This window comes from Acinonyx jubatus, chromosome D1, assembly GCF_027475565.1.
Source record: "Acinonyx jubatus isolate Ajub_Pintada_27869175 chromosome D1, VMU_Ajub_asm_v1.0, whole genome shotgun sequence".
NCBI classification, from domain to species: Eukaryota; Metazoa; Chordata; class Mammalia; order Carnivora; family Felidae; genus Acinonyx; species Acinonyx jubatus.
The window spans coordinates 106,326,034-106,342,329 of NC_069390.1; the positions used below are offsets into that span (position 1 = coordinate 106,326,034).

At 37.6% G+C, this 16,296-nt stretch overlaps 1 protein-coding gene across 10 annotated transcripts in view; it reads left to right on the top strand.

Annotated features, from left to right (window-relative positions):
• CD1H11orf65 (chromosome D1 C11orf65 homolog) overlaps positions 1-16,296 on the top strand; it is a 62,869-nt gene that overhangs the window by 26,540 nt on the left and 20,033 nt on the right. For 5 of the 10 annotated variants that reach the window (XM_027036448.2, XM_015082181.3, XM_015082189.3 and 2 more), the window contains exons 3-6: positions 5,629-5,721; positions 11,651-11,704; positions 11,833-12,033; positions 13,712-13,842. In XM_027036448.2, coding sequence (XP_026892249.1) covers positions 5,629-5,721; positions 11,651-11,704; positions 11,833-12,033; positions 13,712-13,842 — 479 coding nt within the window. Of the gene's footprint in view, positions 1-4,961; positions 5,254-5,628; positions 5,722-11,650; positions 11,705-11,832; positions 12,034-13,711; positions 13,843-16,296 lie in introns of those variants that run through there. The other 5 variants (XM_053204155.1, XM_027036450.2, XM_053204156.1 and 2 more) reach the window with 2 other exon arrangements.

Genomic DNA, 16,296 nt, shown 5'->3' on the forward strand with positions numbered 1-16,296 from the left:
TCAGAGAGTCCCCCTTAAAATTTCTTGCAGGGCTGGTTTAGTGGTTACAAACTCCCTTTAATTTTTGTTTGTCTGGGAAACTTTTTATCTCTCCTTGTATTTTGAATGACAGCCTTGCTGGATAAAGAATTCTTGGCTGCATGTTTTTATGATTCCACGCATTGAATATAACCTGCCACTCCTTTCTGGTCTGCCAAGTTTCTGTGGATAGGTCTGCTTCCAACCTGATCTGTCTTCCCTTGTATGTTAGAGACTTTTTTTCCCTTGCTGCTTTCATGATTCTCTCCTTGCCTGAGTATTTTGTGCATTTGACTATGATATGCCTTGTTCATGGTCGGTTTTTGTTGAATCTAATGGGGATCGTCTGTGCTTCCTGGATTTTGATGTCTGTGTCTTTCCCCAGGTTAGGAAAGTTTTCCCCCTATGATTTGCTCACATAACCCTTCTACCCCTGTTTCTCTCTCTTCCTCTTCTGGGACCCCTATGATTCTGATGTTGTTCATTTTTAATGAGTCACTGATTTCTCTAATTCCTAAATCATGCTCTTTTGCCTTAATCTCCCTCTTTTTTTCTGCTTCCTTATTCCTTATAAGTTTGTCCTCTGTATCGCTGATTCTCTGTTCTGCCTCATCCATCTTGCCACCGCTGCATCCATCTGTGATTGCAGCTCTGTTACAGCATTTTTAATTTCATTCTGGCTATTTTTTACTTCCTTTATCTCTGCAGAAGGGGATTCTAATCTATGTTTGACTCCGGCTAGTATTCTTATTATCATGATTCTAAATTCTGGTTCAGACATCTTATTCCTATCTGTGTTGGTTAAATCCCTGGCTGTCGTTTCTTTGTGCTCTTTCTTTTGGGGTGAATTCCTTCGTTTTGTCATTTTGAAGGGAGGAAAGTAATTAATGAGGTAGAAAAATTGAAATTAAAAAAAATTAAAATTAAAACTATATTGAAATTAAAAATTAAAAACACACACACAAAAATCGAATAGATGATGCTAGATCCTAGGTGTGTTTTGGTCTGGGTGTTGAAAGTGGTTTGACAGATTAGAGAAAAAAAGGCGGGGGTGGAAGGAAAGTGTTTGAAAATTTGAAAGAGTGAATACACTGAAGTAGACTAAGATGATGGGGATAAAATAGAATTTGAAAAAATATACACAAAAGTAAAGAATGTAGTAGAAAAAAAATTAATATTTTTAATGAAAATTAAAAATAAATATGAATTTTTTCATTTTCTCTTTTTAAGAAAAAAGAAATGAAAAAAAGATAAGAAAAGAAAAAATCGTTTGAAAATTTGAAAAAGTGAATACACTCTAGTAGACTAAAATAAAATGATGGAAGTAAAATAGAATTTGAAAAAATTTACATAACAGCAAAAAATATACTAATAAAAATACAGTAAAAATATTTTTAATAGAAACTGAAAGTAAAAATGAAGTTTTTGTCTTTCTGCATTCAAGAAAAAGAAATGAAACAAAAAAGAAAAAAGAAAGAAAAAAGGAAATTGAGAATTTGAAAAGGTGAGTACACTGAAGTAAACTAAAATAAAATGATGGAAGTAAAGTAAAATTTTAAAAAATTTACACAAAAGTAAAAAGTATAGTAATAAAAAAGAAAGATTTTTAATAAAAATTGAAAACATGAATTTTTTCTTTCTGTATTCAAGAAAAAGAAAAGAATTGTAAAAGAGAAAAAGGAAAAAGAAAGAAAATTGAATAGATGAATCTGCTAACAGATTGAAGTAGGACTGAAATTGCTTCGTTTTCCCCTAGAAGTCAGTCTTTGTAGCTCTTTATAGTCCATAAATTAAGCCAGCAGTGAGGTTTGTGTTCTTGAAGAGCGAAGCTGTCCCAGTTGGGCGGGACTCGGTATAACAGCTCCGCTGTCCACTAGATGGCGCTGCTAGCCTACTGGGGTGGACTGTTGCAGGACTGGTAGGTGCGGACGCGCATGTGCGGGAGCGGTGAAAATGGCGCCACTCAGCTACCCAGTCTGTTCTCCTGGATTAGCAATCGTGCACTCGTCCTCTGTCTTCAACTCTCGTCCACTCTCCGCGTCTTCACTCTTCGTGACCAGGCTCCAGGCAGCACCTCTCTCCCAAGCCTTATCTCAGATGCGGCTGTTTTCCCCAGCCTCCTACTTCCGAAGGACTGTGGCTTTGACCCGTTCCACCCCTCTGTGGGAGGGTCTCACCGAGCAATGGCCGAATGAGCAATGGCTGAATATCGGCTGCACCCAGCTATGCCCGTTGGACCCTGTTTTTGCCGGTGCCCCGAGACTGCGGCCAGAATGCCAGCCGCCCCAGAAAAAGTTCGTGAGGCAGTGTAGCAGCAGCACCTCAGGGATTATGGAAAATCGCAACATACATCTGGCACCAGGCTGCACCCTTAACAACCTTGTCCCAGCACCAGCGAATGTGGCTGCCTTCCGGGGTCTGCTGGGACCAGGTGGCTTCAACAGTCTTTACCAAATGTCCTTCCAGCAGTGGAACTGCTTTTCCCTGTGAGGCCCGAGAACCTCCCGGACCCCACCCTCTTCCTGGGGGTTCGCCCTTCCCACCAGAGCACTGCCAGGTGTCGAGCTGAGGAGTTGCAGCCTTTGTGCTCCCCTTGTTTACAGTCTTAATGGAATTTAAACTTTCTCCTTTCTCCCTTTTTAGTTTAGTCCCTGCGTCTGTTTCCAATTTTCTACTTCCTCTCCAGCTGCTTTTGGGGAGGGGTGATTTTCATGTATTCTCCCCCCCTCCCCAGTCTCTGTCCTCTCTCTGCCCACAAAAGTGGTTTCCTACCTCTCAGGGCTTCTCACTCCCCAAGTTCAGCTCTCCGCACCACATACCTGCTCTCTTCTGTGGTTCAGGTTGTGCAGATTGTTGTCTTAATCCTCCAATCCGTTTTCTAGGTGTGTAGAATGGTTTAGTGTTGGTCTGGCTGTATTTCATGGACATGAGACACACAAAAAGCTTCCATGCTGTTCCGCCATCTTGGCTCCTCCTTCTTATATGATTTTAGTAACTTGAAATTTGTTGAAACTTCCCTGTCCTAGAAAAAAGTCTATTTTGGTAAATGTTTCACATGAACTTGAGGAAAAAAATGTATCCTGACATGGTTTAAGTCCTACTGGCTAACCATGTTGTTCAGATCCTTAGTACTTGTGTTGGTCCATTTGGGCGGCTAGAATGAACTACAACAGACTGGGTGGATGATAAGCAACAGAAATTTATTGCTTACAGTTTTGGAAATAGTCTTCTTGTTCTGCCCTTAAATACTTAAAAATCACTTGTTCCATAACCTTTCCATCAAGTCCCAATCTTCAGCTACACCACAGCAAATTGGCCTCTATGTTGCCTACATAGGTTTTCCTATTGCTTCATCACCAGTGAGGAAGCCTAGGTGATCAACACCTTTCATCACCCTCCCTTGAGCTCGATCACCCACTTTCCACTTTTGCTGACTCCTTACTGGCAGAACAGGAGGGGATGATAAGCTGTGGTTCTGTGTTTTCAGCATCTCCTAATTTTGTCTACTGTGTGCCCCAGTCTATCACACAGACTGGCAGCCCTCCCGCCAGCTTCCTCCTGGTCTGTTCCATGCTGACTGGGGACAGAGATGGGTGTCGGGAGCTATCTGACCATCCACAGCAGGGCCACCCTCTCCATCTGCGGGGGGGGAGGGGAAAGGGAGGAGCCGGGAAGCCCAAGCAGAAGTGAGAGAGCAGCAGGCTGGTCAGCTGTGGCCACCACTTCTGCCACCTAGGCCAGAAGGCCATCCCACCCACCGTGGCCCCCTCCCCCTCTCTGTCCCCTCCTCCTCCCTCCTGTCCCCACCCTCTGATGGCTTTCTTTAGTGATATTACTTGGATTCCTTTCTCTTTGTTTTTTTACATATCTATTAATAGTTTTTGATTGCGGTTACTGTTAGGTTTATAGATAACATCTTATGCACATAGCTGTTTATATTATGTTGATGATCGCTTAAGTCCGAACCCATTCTTTTTTTTTTTTTTTTCCAACGTTTATTTATTTTTGGGACAGAGAGAGACAGAGCATGAACGGGGGAGGGGCAGAGAGAGAGAGGGAGACACAGAATCGGAAACAGGCTCCAGGCTCCGAGCCATCAGCCCAGAGCCTGATGCGGGGCTCGAACTCACGGACCGTGAGATCGTGACCTCGCTGAAGTCGGACGCTTAACCGACTGCGCCACCTAGGCGCCCCAAGTCCGAACCCATTCTAAAAGCACTAAATTTTTATTCACCATCCCCAAGGTATCACCATAAATTTTTCTTGATACTCAACTTGGGGTTATACCTACTGGAAATTATATCTTCCTTTCAGAAAGAATATTATCTGTTTTGATGTGGGCTACACCATCTCCACAGGCAATGTGCTTCATTGAAGCAGTGGGAATTCAAATTGTCTTATTAGTGATGTGGATTCAGTTTGAATTTATTTGATTTAACATAAGCTCACGGGTGGGGTAGGGGGAGTTTACCAAGAGTTGTAAGGGTTTTTTGGGGGATAGAGTATGAGGAGAGTGTTACCAAAGAAATTGTTGTCTGAGAGAGAAGAATTGTTTGGAGGGGCGCCTGGGTGGCTCAGTCGGTTAAGTGACCGACTTCAGCTCAGGTCACGATCTCACGTTCTGTGAGTTCGAGCCCCGCGTCGGGCTCTGGGCTGATGGCTCAGAGCCTGGAGCCTGCTTCCGGTTCTGTGTCTCCCTCTCTCTCTGCCCCTCCCCCGGTCATGCTCTGTCTCTCTCTGTCTCAAAATAAATAAACGTTAAAAAAAAAAATATCCGACTTAAGCGCAGGTCATGATCTTGTGGTTCATGAGTTCAAGCCCTGAGTCAGACTCTGTACTGACAGCTCAGAGCCTGGAGCCTGCTTTGGGTTCTGTATCTTCCTCCCTCTGCCCCTCCCTCCCTCCCTCCCTCTCTCTCTCTCTCTCTCTCTCTCAAAAAAAAAAAAAAAAAAAAAAAAAAGAGTTGTTTGGAGTTGTTTGACCAAATATGTCCTAACATGAATAGTAGGTAGGGTTTGTAAATCAGTGGAATTACTACAGTAATGAGGTTTCTGTAATGGTAATAATAGAATAATAATTATTTAGTGCTTTCTTGGGCCAGAAGTTGTTCTGAGTGCTTTATGAATATTAACTCATGAACTCCTCACCATAGCTGTAGGAGATAGCCACTATCATTCCCAGTTTTTAAGTGAGACACCGAGGAGAGAATTTAAGCAGCTTGTCCAGGGTCACATGGTGAGTTGGTAATAACTGTTGAACTCAGATAATATGATGCCATGCTCCGTGTTCTTAAACCAGTAGGCTCTATTTTGTCTTCCTCCTGGATGACTCTGGAACATGCAAAAGCAACTCAACCAATGTCCTGGGTATTTTCTTTACACTTGCTAGTGATGCACTTCCAAAGTGAAGGGTAAAACTCGTTGTGAGAATAAAATTGGTATTGCCTGGCTTGTCAAAGTAAATCGTGAGTGGTAATATTTCTAAAATCTAGTTTACACACATAAAATCTATTATATGGTTTTTACTCATTTTGCCCTAATTACGCAAAAAGCTAATCAGAGGTAGAAAATCCAGTTTTGACCATACAGTCTTATGTATTTGAACCTTTAGAATGTCACTGTCTTCCAACACTTTAAAAGACTGATTGATCTAAGAAGACGAGGAGAGCCACGTCAGATAGTGAGATACATCAATCCTAAAGAGGTGAGGACACTGTTTATTCATACAGCATCTGTGTTTTCCCTTCAAGATGTGTGGCTGCTTTATAAATGTGCTCGTATTTGTTTCTTTTAAAACACTTTTTTATTGAAGCACGTTATAGAAAAGTTCATGAAACATAAATGTATAAGGTCACTGAATCATCACAAACAGCCCCCTGTGTAACTTACATAACCCAGATCAATGTTTCCTACTTCAAACCACTGCCTTCCAGGCTTTGCACATCACCGGCAATTTCCCTGCTCCCGAGAGGCAACCACCATTTTGTTGTAGCTTTTTTTTCTTTAGTTTTCTCTGTTTTTGAACTGTATGTAAACAGAATCTTATGGTGCGCTTTTTGTTCATTCAGCATTGTGTTTGTGTAGCTGAATTGTATTCATTTTATGAAAAACAATGATAATTATTTCATTATACACACACACACACACTACTGTTAATTCATTCAGTGGTTGACATTTATACATATATATTTTTTCCAGTTTGAGTCTGTTATAAAGATTGCTTTGGGGAACATTCTTGTTCATCTGCCCTGGTGCATATGTGCACGAATTTCTTTTGGTTTCTATTCTACCTAGAAATGGAATTTCTGGGTAACGGGATCTGCCAAACTATATTCCAAAGTTACTGTACAATTTGTATTAACCATCATCCGTCTCTTGGAATTCTTGGTGCTTTACATCCTTATCAGTGTTTAATTTCAGCTTTTTAATTTGCCTTTCCCTGATAGCTAGTGAAGTTGCACATCTTTGTGAGGAGTTCCGCTCCTGGTTACAATCCTGTGTGCTCTTCCAGGCCTGACCAGACACAATTACAGGGACTATATCCAACAGGCCCCACACAGGAAGGCTGTCCCCTCCTCACAATCAGACTTGGTGCATGGCAGTGTCCTGCAGCCTCTCAAGGGAGCTCAGGCTGGGACTCAGACACCCTGGACGGAACCCCCGACCCCCGACATATTTAAGTATCTAGTCCCAGCACTTTCATTTTTAGTTCTTTATCTGAGGCTTTGAGCTGAGGTCTTCAGACACCTCTGCTCAGACCTCTTTATGGGGGAAACCTTGAAGACCCTTTTCCCACTCTGACTCAGTCCACTCAGACTGTCCTCCCTTAATCTCCTACATACCTCCTACCCCGAATATACACACCTTATGGTCCCTAACACTGCTGGAGCCTTTTGTTCAGGATTCTGTGCTGATCCACCTGACTCTCTGTCACTGCACTGCTCATGGTGCGGGGCGGGGGGGAGGGGGGTGAGGGTGAGATGGAACAGGTGGATTGGTGCCTCCTCCTCTAGTTGTAGACGCCCTAACTCTTGCTTATTACCATGTAGTAAGTGGTCGAAAGCTTTCTTTCCCTTTGTGCTTGTTTCCTTAATTGGCTACTCTGACACTGACATCTCACCTACCGTTCTTCCAGATCAGCTGAGCTCCTGACATTTTTTTGGTGTCTTTTATGTGTATATTGTCTCTTATTCCTACTAGTTTAAAGCAGTTCTTTATATAGTCTTCATAAAAGTCCTTGTCGTTTCGTGTTCCATTCTGTGATTTGACTTGTCACTCTTAGGATGGTCCTCACTGTGTGTTTTTTATCATGAAAAATGGCAAACATATTACAAAAGTCGAAAGAATAAAGTAATAGACTACAGGTACCTATCACCTAGCGTCAACAATTATCAATTCCCCGCCAGTCTTGCTTCATCTATATTTCCAACCTCTTTCCCCAATCCCTAGGTTAGTATTTTGAAACAAGAATGTCTTTTGGTGAACAGAGTTCTTAATTAAAATTTTTTTAATGTTTTTTATTTTTGAGAGAGAGAGAGTGTGAGTGATGGGTGGAGGGGGCAGAAAGAGAGGGAGACACAGAATTTGAAGCAGGCTCCAGGCTCTGAGCTGTCAGCACAGAGCCTGACGCGGGGCTTAAATCCACAACCACGAGGTCATGACCTGAGCTGATGTCGCATGCTTAATCAACTGAACCACCCAAGTACCCCCAGGGTTCTTGATTTTCATGTACTTAAGATTATCAGTGGTTTTGTTTATGATTGGCGCTTTTTATAAGCTTCGCCAATCCTGAAATCACGAAAGTATTCTCCTATATTGTATAAACTTTATTGATTTTCTTTTCATATTTAGATATACAAACTACTCGGGATTCATTTTTTTGTGTATGGTGTGGGGTAGAGATCCCTTTCATATTCTTCCTTATAGGTATCAAAATGATCAAACACTGTTTATTAAAAAGATATTCCTTTCTCCACTGCCTCCACTGCTCTTCCATGCCACTTTTATCATAAATCAAGTAACCAGTTATGTATGAGTCTGTTTGTGAATTCTCTATTACCTTCCATGATCTATTTTTCTACCCTTGTTATAATTACTTTGAGTTTGTAACAAGTATATTATATGGTAGACAATACTCCCATTTTGTAGTTCTTCAAGAAGACACTTCCAGGCTATCGTTGGATGCTTTGTATTTCCATGTAAATTTTATTTATTTTTTTAAGTTTATTTAATGAGAGAGAGAGAGAAAGCAAGCTAGGGAGGGGCAGAGAGAGCGAGGGAGAGAGAATCCTAAACAGGCTCTGCACTGTCAACACAGGGTCTGTGGGGCTGGAACCCATGAACCATGAGATCATAACCTGAGCCAAAATCCAGATTGGATGCTTAACCGAGCCACCGAAAACCAGGCACCCCTGTGTTTTTGGTATTTAGAGTAATGGTATTTAGAGTAGTGTTAGGAATTGTCTCCTTTGCTTCTGTTTTCTGGAAGAGATAGTAGAAAATTGGTATTTTTTTTTCCTTAAATGTTTTGTAGAGTTTACCATTGAACCCATTGAGGCTTGGCGCTTTCTTTTTTGAAAGGTTAATTATTCATTCAGTTTCTTTAATAGGTATTAGTCTATTCAGATTTTCCATTTCTCCTGTGTGAGTTTTGTCAGGTTATGTCTTTCAAGGAATTGAACCATTTATCAAATCTGTGGGAATAGAGTTTTTCATAATATTTGTTAATTATCCTTTTACTGTCCATGGAATCAGTAGTGATGGCCCATCTTTTCTGATATTAGTCATTTGTGTCTTCTTCCTATTTTTTCCTTCTTAGTTTTGTTGTACAGAAGCTTATTGGTTTTATTGAGCTTTATTGGTTTTAATTTCTTTGATTTTTCTCTGTTGATTTCCTGTTTCAATTTCATTGATTTCTGTTTTTTTATTCTTGACTTTTGCTTACTTTTGATTTAATTTGTTTTCCTAGTTTCTTAAGATGGAAACCTACATTATTAATTTCAAGTCTTTCTTGTTTTCAGATATATGTAGTTAGTGCTATAAATTTTCCCCTAAGCACTGTTTTCAGTGCATTTCACAAAATTTGATAAGCTGTGTTTTCATTTTAATTTAGTTCAAAATATTTTAAAATTCTCTTGAGACTTCCTATTTGATCCACCTGTTATTTAGAAGTGTGTTGTTCACTGTCCAAGTTCTGGGCATTTTCGGACTATCCTTCTGTTACTGATTTCTAGTTTAATTACATTGGAGTCTGAAAGCATGCTTTGTATGATTTCTCTTATTTTACCGTTGTTGAAGTGTACTTTATGGTCCATAACATGTTCTATGTTGGTAAATAAAAGTTCTCTGTAAGCTTGAGTAGAATGTATGTTTGCTGTTGTTGGATGAAGCGTTGTAGAAATCTAGATCCAGTTAATGGAAGGCGTTCTTCATTTTCACAATAGACTGCTGAATATGTCAATTAATGATAAAGAGGTGTCAAATTCTCCAACTATAATAGATTTCTCTAGTTCTCCTTGCGGTTCTTTCAATTTTTGCCTTCATATTTTGATACTATGTTGTTAGGTATATATACTTTATGGATTGTTATGTCTCCTCAGAGAAGTGGCCACATTATCATCTTGTAATACTCTTCTTTATCCCTGATGATTTTTCTTGCTCTGAATTCAGCTGTCTCTGAAATTAATACAGCTTCTCGGTTTTTGTTTAATCAGTGTTAGTTAATATGTTATATCTTTCTCCATTACTATGCTTTTACTCTGTCTGTGTCTTTATATTTTAAATGGTTTTCTTACAGACAACATGCAGTTGGGTCTTTTTTTTTTTTTTTAATCTATTCTGTCAGTCTCTGCCATTTAACTTGTATATTTAGACCATTGATATTTAGTATGGTGATTGATGTCTAACATATTTAATGTTTTCTATTTCTTGCCCCTTGTTCTTTGTTTCTTTTTTTCTATTACACCCTTTTTCTGTCTTCTCTGGTGTTAATTGAGCATATTATATGATTACATTTTCTTTCCTCTTAGCATATCGATTATACCTCTTTTTTACTAATTTTTGGTTCCCTAGAATTTGCACTGAGTATTTACAGCTAATCTAAGTCCATTTTAAATAACACTATTGCACTAAATGAAATTCCCCATAGGCATAGGAGACAGAGTCATGCTTAAGGGAAAGGAACTGCCTCAAATACACAGCTGACTCTCATCCCCATTTGAGTTTGTAGATGGTAGGTAGAAAGATAAAGAATTAAGCTTAAATCTTCTCAAAGTACTTTTGAATTTCCCGTAGGCTTTCATACTTGAAGAGATAGAGAGTTGCCAGGACCATATCTAAGAAATAGGGGAAAACTAGAAGTGGACAAACCAGACATAGATTACTAAAACTGCAGTCCAGGCTTGAGCCAGCTAAATTTTTGATTGGATTGACATGATTAGCACCTCACCCTAACTGACTGAAATAGGAAGGAAAAAATTCCATGAAGCTGTACACTTAAGATTTGCCTACTTTACTGGACATTAAAGTATATATATAATGAATTTTGTTTAAAAAGTATATACAGTTGACCCTTGAATAATGTTGGGATAGGGGCAGTGACCCCCCCTGCCCATGCAGTAGAGAATCCATGTGTAACTTGTGACTCTCCAAAAACTCAACTACAGATAGCCTACTGTTGACCGAAAACCTTACTAATAACATAGTCAATTAATATATATTTTGTATGTTACATGTATTATACACTGTATTCATACAGTAAGTTAAGCTAGAGAACATAACGTGTTATTAAGAAGGTCGTAAGAAGAAAATACTGTACTATAAAAAATCCACATATAAGTGGACCCGTGCATTTCAAACCCATGTTGTGTAAGGGTCACCTGTATAAATTTTATAAGTGTAAGTTTAAGATCCTGTTATAAAACCTATCTTTCACGATTGAACTATGACCCTACATATGTATGTATGTATGTATGTATGTATGTATATGCTTTTTAGTCAGGAGAAAATTATGCAAAACTTAAGGTAGTCTTTTAGGCTTTATAGACTGAATGATTTAGGATAATATATATATTCTCATCTAACAGTACTATCAGGTGGTAAGCTTGAACTCTTCTGTTAGAGGACCCAAAATTGTTTTCTCTCTTTTACATTTGGTGCAAGGCATTAAAATTTAGGAGACCAATTCTATACAATTCTTAAAAAATTTAAGCATGGATTTTTGATTTAAGAAAAACTACTTAGGAACGGTCATCTTGTGTTAAACATGGATTAGCCAATGATATTTTTTTACTCTGAATTTACCTGTAAGATAAATACGTAAGTCATATGTTTGAGGACTTATTTAAAATTTCTGTTTTTGGAATAACAAATCACTTGGCTTTTATACTTATATGTTGCACAGAAAGGGAACATATTTGGTATCATTTTTCCAGTTATAAAAGTTGTTTTACTTATTGGATGCCCATTAGAAATTAAATCTTAAAATATATTTTAATTTGAAAATAATTATTTAAGGCTTATTTACTTGACCTATTTCATAAATAATTAATATTCAGCACTATTTTAGCATGATAGAGTGAGAAGTGGTGAGTTGATACACACAGAATTTTGAAGAGTAATGTATTTTTTTGTAGGCAGAGCTGCTAGATGCTGCTGCGGGCATTCATGTACGATTCAGATTAGGTGGTGTAAGTATGGGTGAATTCTTATTTGGTAATTTTAAAGCACATTTATATGAAATTTAAAAGATTTAAATTTTTAAAATATAAATCGTTTTTTGTGATTACAATGGCCCTTTGAACTTTTCCATATACAGGTTAAATTTCCACCTGATATATACTATAAAATTTTCACTCATAGACCTATTGAAGATCTGTGTGCTAATAGCCCTAGAGATTATACAAAACTTCCAGCAAAATATACATCTCATATTAAAAGTGATAATCTTCAGGAAGAGGATCATCGTGGCTGGTATCGTCGTATAGAGAACAATGGCTGGAGGCTTGTCTCTGATACAGTAAGAAAATAAAAATATTAATAATTTTGAATCTTACATATTTAGGAACTCTTTTGTCTTTTTGAAAAATAATTTTAAAATAATAAATCTTGGTAATTTAACTGATAAAAACTGATGATGGTAAGTACTCAGAGGTTACTAATAATACTTCAAGATCAACAGTGTATCTTTTTTTTCTTTACATTTGCTTATACTTCTAGTAATCAGCTTTGATCTAGGCCATATTTAGATACTGTTTGGAACTCAGCAGTTTAGTATCTTTATAACAAAGCAAATTGGAAAATGTTGTTGACTCTATTAATCCTTGGACTAGAGGTGGGATTTTTTTTTTTTTTTTTTAGTGTTTGTTTATTTTGAGAGAGAGAGAGGGCATGAGCAGGGGGAGGGGCAGAGAGAGGGAGAGAGAGAACCCCAACCAGGCTCCACCGTGTCAGCACAGACCCCAACACAGTCCGATCCCACGAACCATGAGATCATGCATGACCTGAGCTGAAATCAAGAGTCAATCACTTAACTGACTGAGCCACCCAGGCACCGCTAGAGGTGGGAATTCTTAAGAAAAAGATGACATTTTCTCTTACAGAGCTTGTAACAACAGATACTGGTGGAAAATCATCTGGATGGTCATGGTGTTTGGAACTTTAACATGTCGTCATATTAATTGAATGGAATGATTTTAAATATACATAGTTCTTAATACATATATGTGATGTAGGGACTTTTCCATAGACACCCATGTTTTACCTCCTATTTTTGTGGGGATAATTTCTACCTAAGCATGTTTGGTTAGGTTAACATGATCAGGTTCTATAGCTCTAAATGTCTGTTTATATGGCCTCATATCTTCATTCAAATTTTTAATCTCTGGTATGTAGATTATAGAAGGTAGTATATTAAATATACTAAGAATGAAAAGTGAGCATGATCAAGTTGTGTATTCACACATTTATTCAACAAATTTTATTGCATACCAAACATATGTCAGGCGTTGTACTAGATGCTAGGGATACAATGGTAGATAAAATAGTCCCTTCTCTCAAGTAGTTTGCCTTTTAATTTGGGGGAGACTTAAGTAAAAAAGAGTTTTTCAGTACAGTGTAGTAAATACGTGCTTTAATAGAGACAAATACGTAGTGCTGTGGGGGATAGAAAATTCTCCTTGTTTTTTAATATGTGGTGAAGGAGAGGCAATGAATTGGAAGGAGGAAAAATAGGCAACCAGTTAGGATAGCATGTCATACAGGAAACCACAAACTCTTGGGACATAATGATGAGACTTCCCTGTTCTTGGAGGGTGCCTGTCCTCCCTGAGAATTAGAGTCTTCAAACGTCAACAGCACTGACAGTAGGTGAGTTTGTTCTTACGAGTAAAGAGTTCGTTCTTATGAGAAACAAAAACACTATTGGAGTATGTCTTTTCATTTACCCATTCAACGAATAGTTATTAAGTACCTCAGTATACTAGTGCTTTGTTAGTCTTTCTGTGACATGTGCCTCTGAAAGCTCAATGCGCTATTCACCTGTGGCATAATAAGAAATACCTTAGAGGAGGTGTATTCTGTCCTCTGTTTCTCTCTTGGCATATTCCTCCTGAACACACAGAACTTTTGACTGTAGCCAAATTACCTCACAATCAGTATTTCAACACTTTGTATATTCATTTTCCATTTCTCAACAGTTTTGGGTGTCTCCTGAAAACGTAGAGGTGGGAGACAAAAAAGAAAGCGAATTCCATTTCTCTAAACTGAAGAGAAGGCAAGATATGGAAAAGAAAAGAAAAATTAGAAAAATAGAATGGATGAAGAAAATGTAAGTTGATGAAATAGACTTACTAAATATATACTGTTTTAAGTTCTTCTTAAAAAAATGGTATCACTACAAAAAGAACTGCATGTTATTTTTAAAAAGAAAATGTAAGATTATGTTTTAAACAATATTTAGATAAGCAAACACTTAACAAATGCCTGCTATCTGTGAGACGCTGTTACTCTCTGAGATATAAATAGAAAAAAGACATGCCTTTGATCCCAAGGAAATTACAGTCTATAGTAATATCAGATATGAAAATAAGGATTTACCCTTACATATCAGGTAACTTGTATTTGGCCCTCCAGATCCACTCTGTACCCTTCTCAACCCTTCTTTCTGTCCTAAGACACTGACCTAAATGGATTATGCTAAAAGTCATTCTGGACCTTTCTAACAAATGTTTAAAGCAAGCCAAAAAATCAGATTGTTTACAAGTTTACTTCACTGCATACCCAGAACAAATCCCCACAATATTTAAAGGAATACAAACACTTCAGTATCCCAAATCATATACAATTCACAATGTCTACCATATAGCATTCAGTTACCAGGCGTGAAAAGAAACAGGAAAATAGATCCCATTTAAGAAGAAAAATTAATTAGTAGCAACAGACCCACCAAAATATCTTTTGAAGATGAAGGTGAAAGAAACTTTTTGGACAGATAAAAGCTGAACTCTCTTATTCTGAGCAGACCAGCACTACAAGAAATTTTTCTGGTAGGAAAAAAAATGGTTCTAGGTCGAAACCTGGATCCATGGAGAACACCAAAAGTGGTAATTATGTAAGTAAATCTAAACAACTTTTATTCTTACTACTTAAATCTCTTTAAAAGATAATTAACTATGGAACTGTACACTTAAAGATAGATAAGATGATAAATTTTGTGTTACATGTTTTTTACTGAACTTTTTAAAGATAGGTATTAAAGTTGTAAAGGAATGAATTAATATTGATATTACCAATCAAGTTGTACTTTAATTTTTGATCCCACAATTATATTCCTTTTTCTCTTGTATTGAAAATCTGCATTTCAAGCAAAATATAATTGCTTATTTTCCTGACATTACAATTAAATTGTTCAAAAAAACCCCAATATAATACCATTATATGATGCAATTAATCACTGAATAAAATTTTTAAAAATTTAAGTTTTTAAAGTTTTTTTTACTATTTAAAGCAGAAACACCAAGAGTATGTTGTGATGTTTGTAAACTTAGAACAGTGCAAAAGGAAAATGTAGGAAAATGATGCCATAAAGGTTGGGAGAGATGAGATGGAAGTGTACTGCTAGAAGGTCCTGAGTGTGCATATGAAGTAGTATAATAGTGCTTAAAGGTAGACTGTGGTTGTTAAAGATGTATATTACAAACCCCAAAGCAACCATAAAATCAACAAGAACAAAGACGTAAATATAAGAATGTAACGATGGAAATAAAATAGCATCATAAAAAACAATCAGTCCAAAAGAAGGGCGAACAAAGAGGGAAGGAAAGAACGGAGAGGACAAAGAGAAAGCAAATAGCATGATATAGACTGAAATCAATCATATCAATGATAATTTTAAATGCATGTGGTCTGGGCACCCCAAATAAAGGCAGAGTTTGACAGACTGGATAAGAAAACTATACACAAGGACAGAACAGCCCTAAATACTTGTTTCCTAATAACAGAGCTTCGAAGTACATGAAACAAAAACTAATAGTACCGAAAGGAGAAATAGGCAAATCCAAAATTATAATCAGAGATTTCAAAGCCCTTTCATGAGTGATTGGTAGAACAAGTGGACAGTAACTTAGTAAGGCTAGAGAAGACTTGAGCAAAACTGGACATAATTGGCATCGATAGAGCACTGTACCCCGCATGAGCACTGAATATTCTTTTCTAGTGCTGGTGAAAAATCCCACCAAGATACATTATATTCTAGGTCATAAAACAACCACAAATTTGAAAAAATTAAAATCATACAGAGGATGTTATCTGATCACAATAGAATTACAAAGTAATTAAAAACATAAAAATGAATTAAAAGTAATAAATCAATAAAAAAATTAAAAACAGTAATAACAGAAAATTTTCTGGAAAACGTCCAACTATTTAGATATTAAACAGCATACCTCTATATAATCTATGAGTGCAAGAAGTCACAAGGGAAATTTGAAAATATTTTTGATTTAATGGAAATGAAAATACAACAAAAATTGAAGGATGCAGCTAAAGCAGTACTTACAGAGAATTTTTACTTAAGAGAATTAAATACTTATATTTAAAAAGAAAGATCTCAGGGCACCAGTGTGGCTCAGTTGGTTAAGCATCTAACTTTGGCTCAAGTCATGATCTCATGGTTCACAGGTTCGAGCCCTGCATCAGGCTCTGTGCTGACAGCTCATAGCCTGGAGCCTGCTTCAGATTCTGTGTCTCCCTCTCTCTCTGCCCCTCCCCTCCTGTGCTCTAT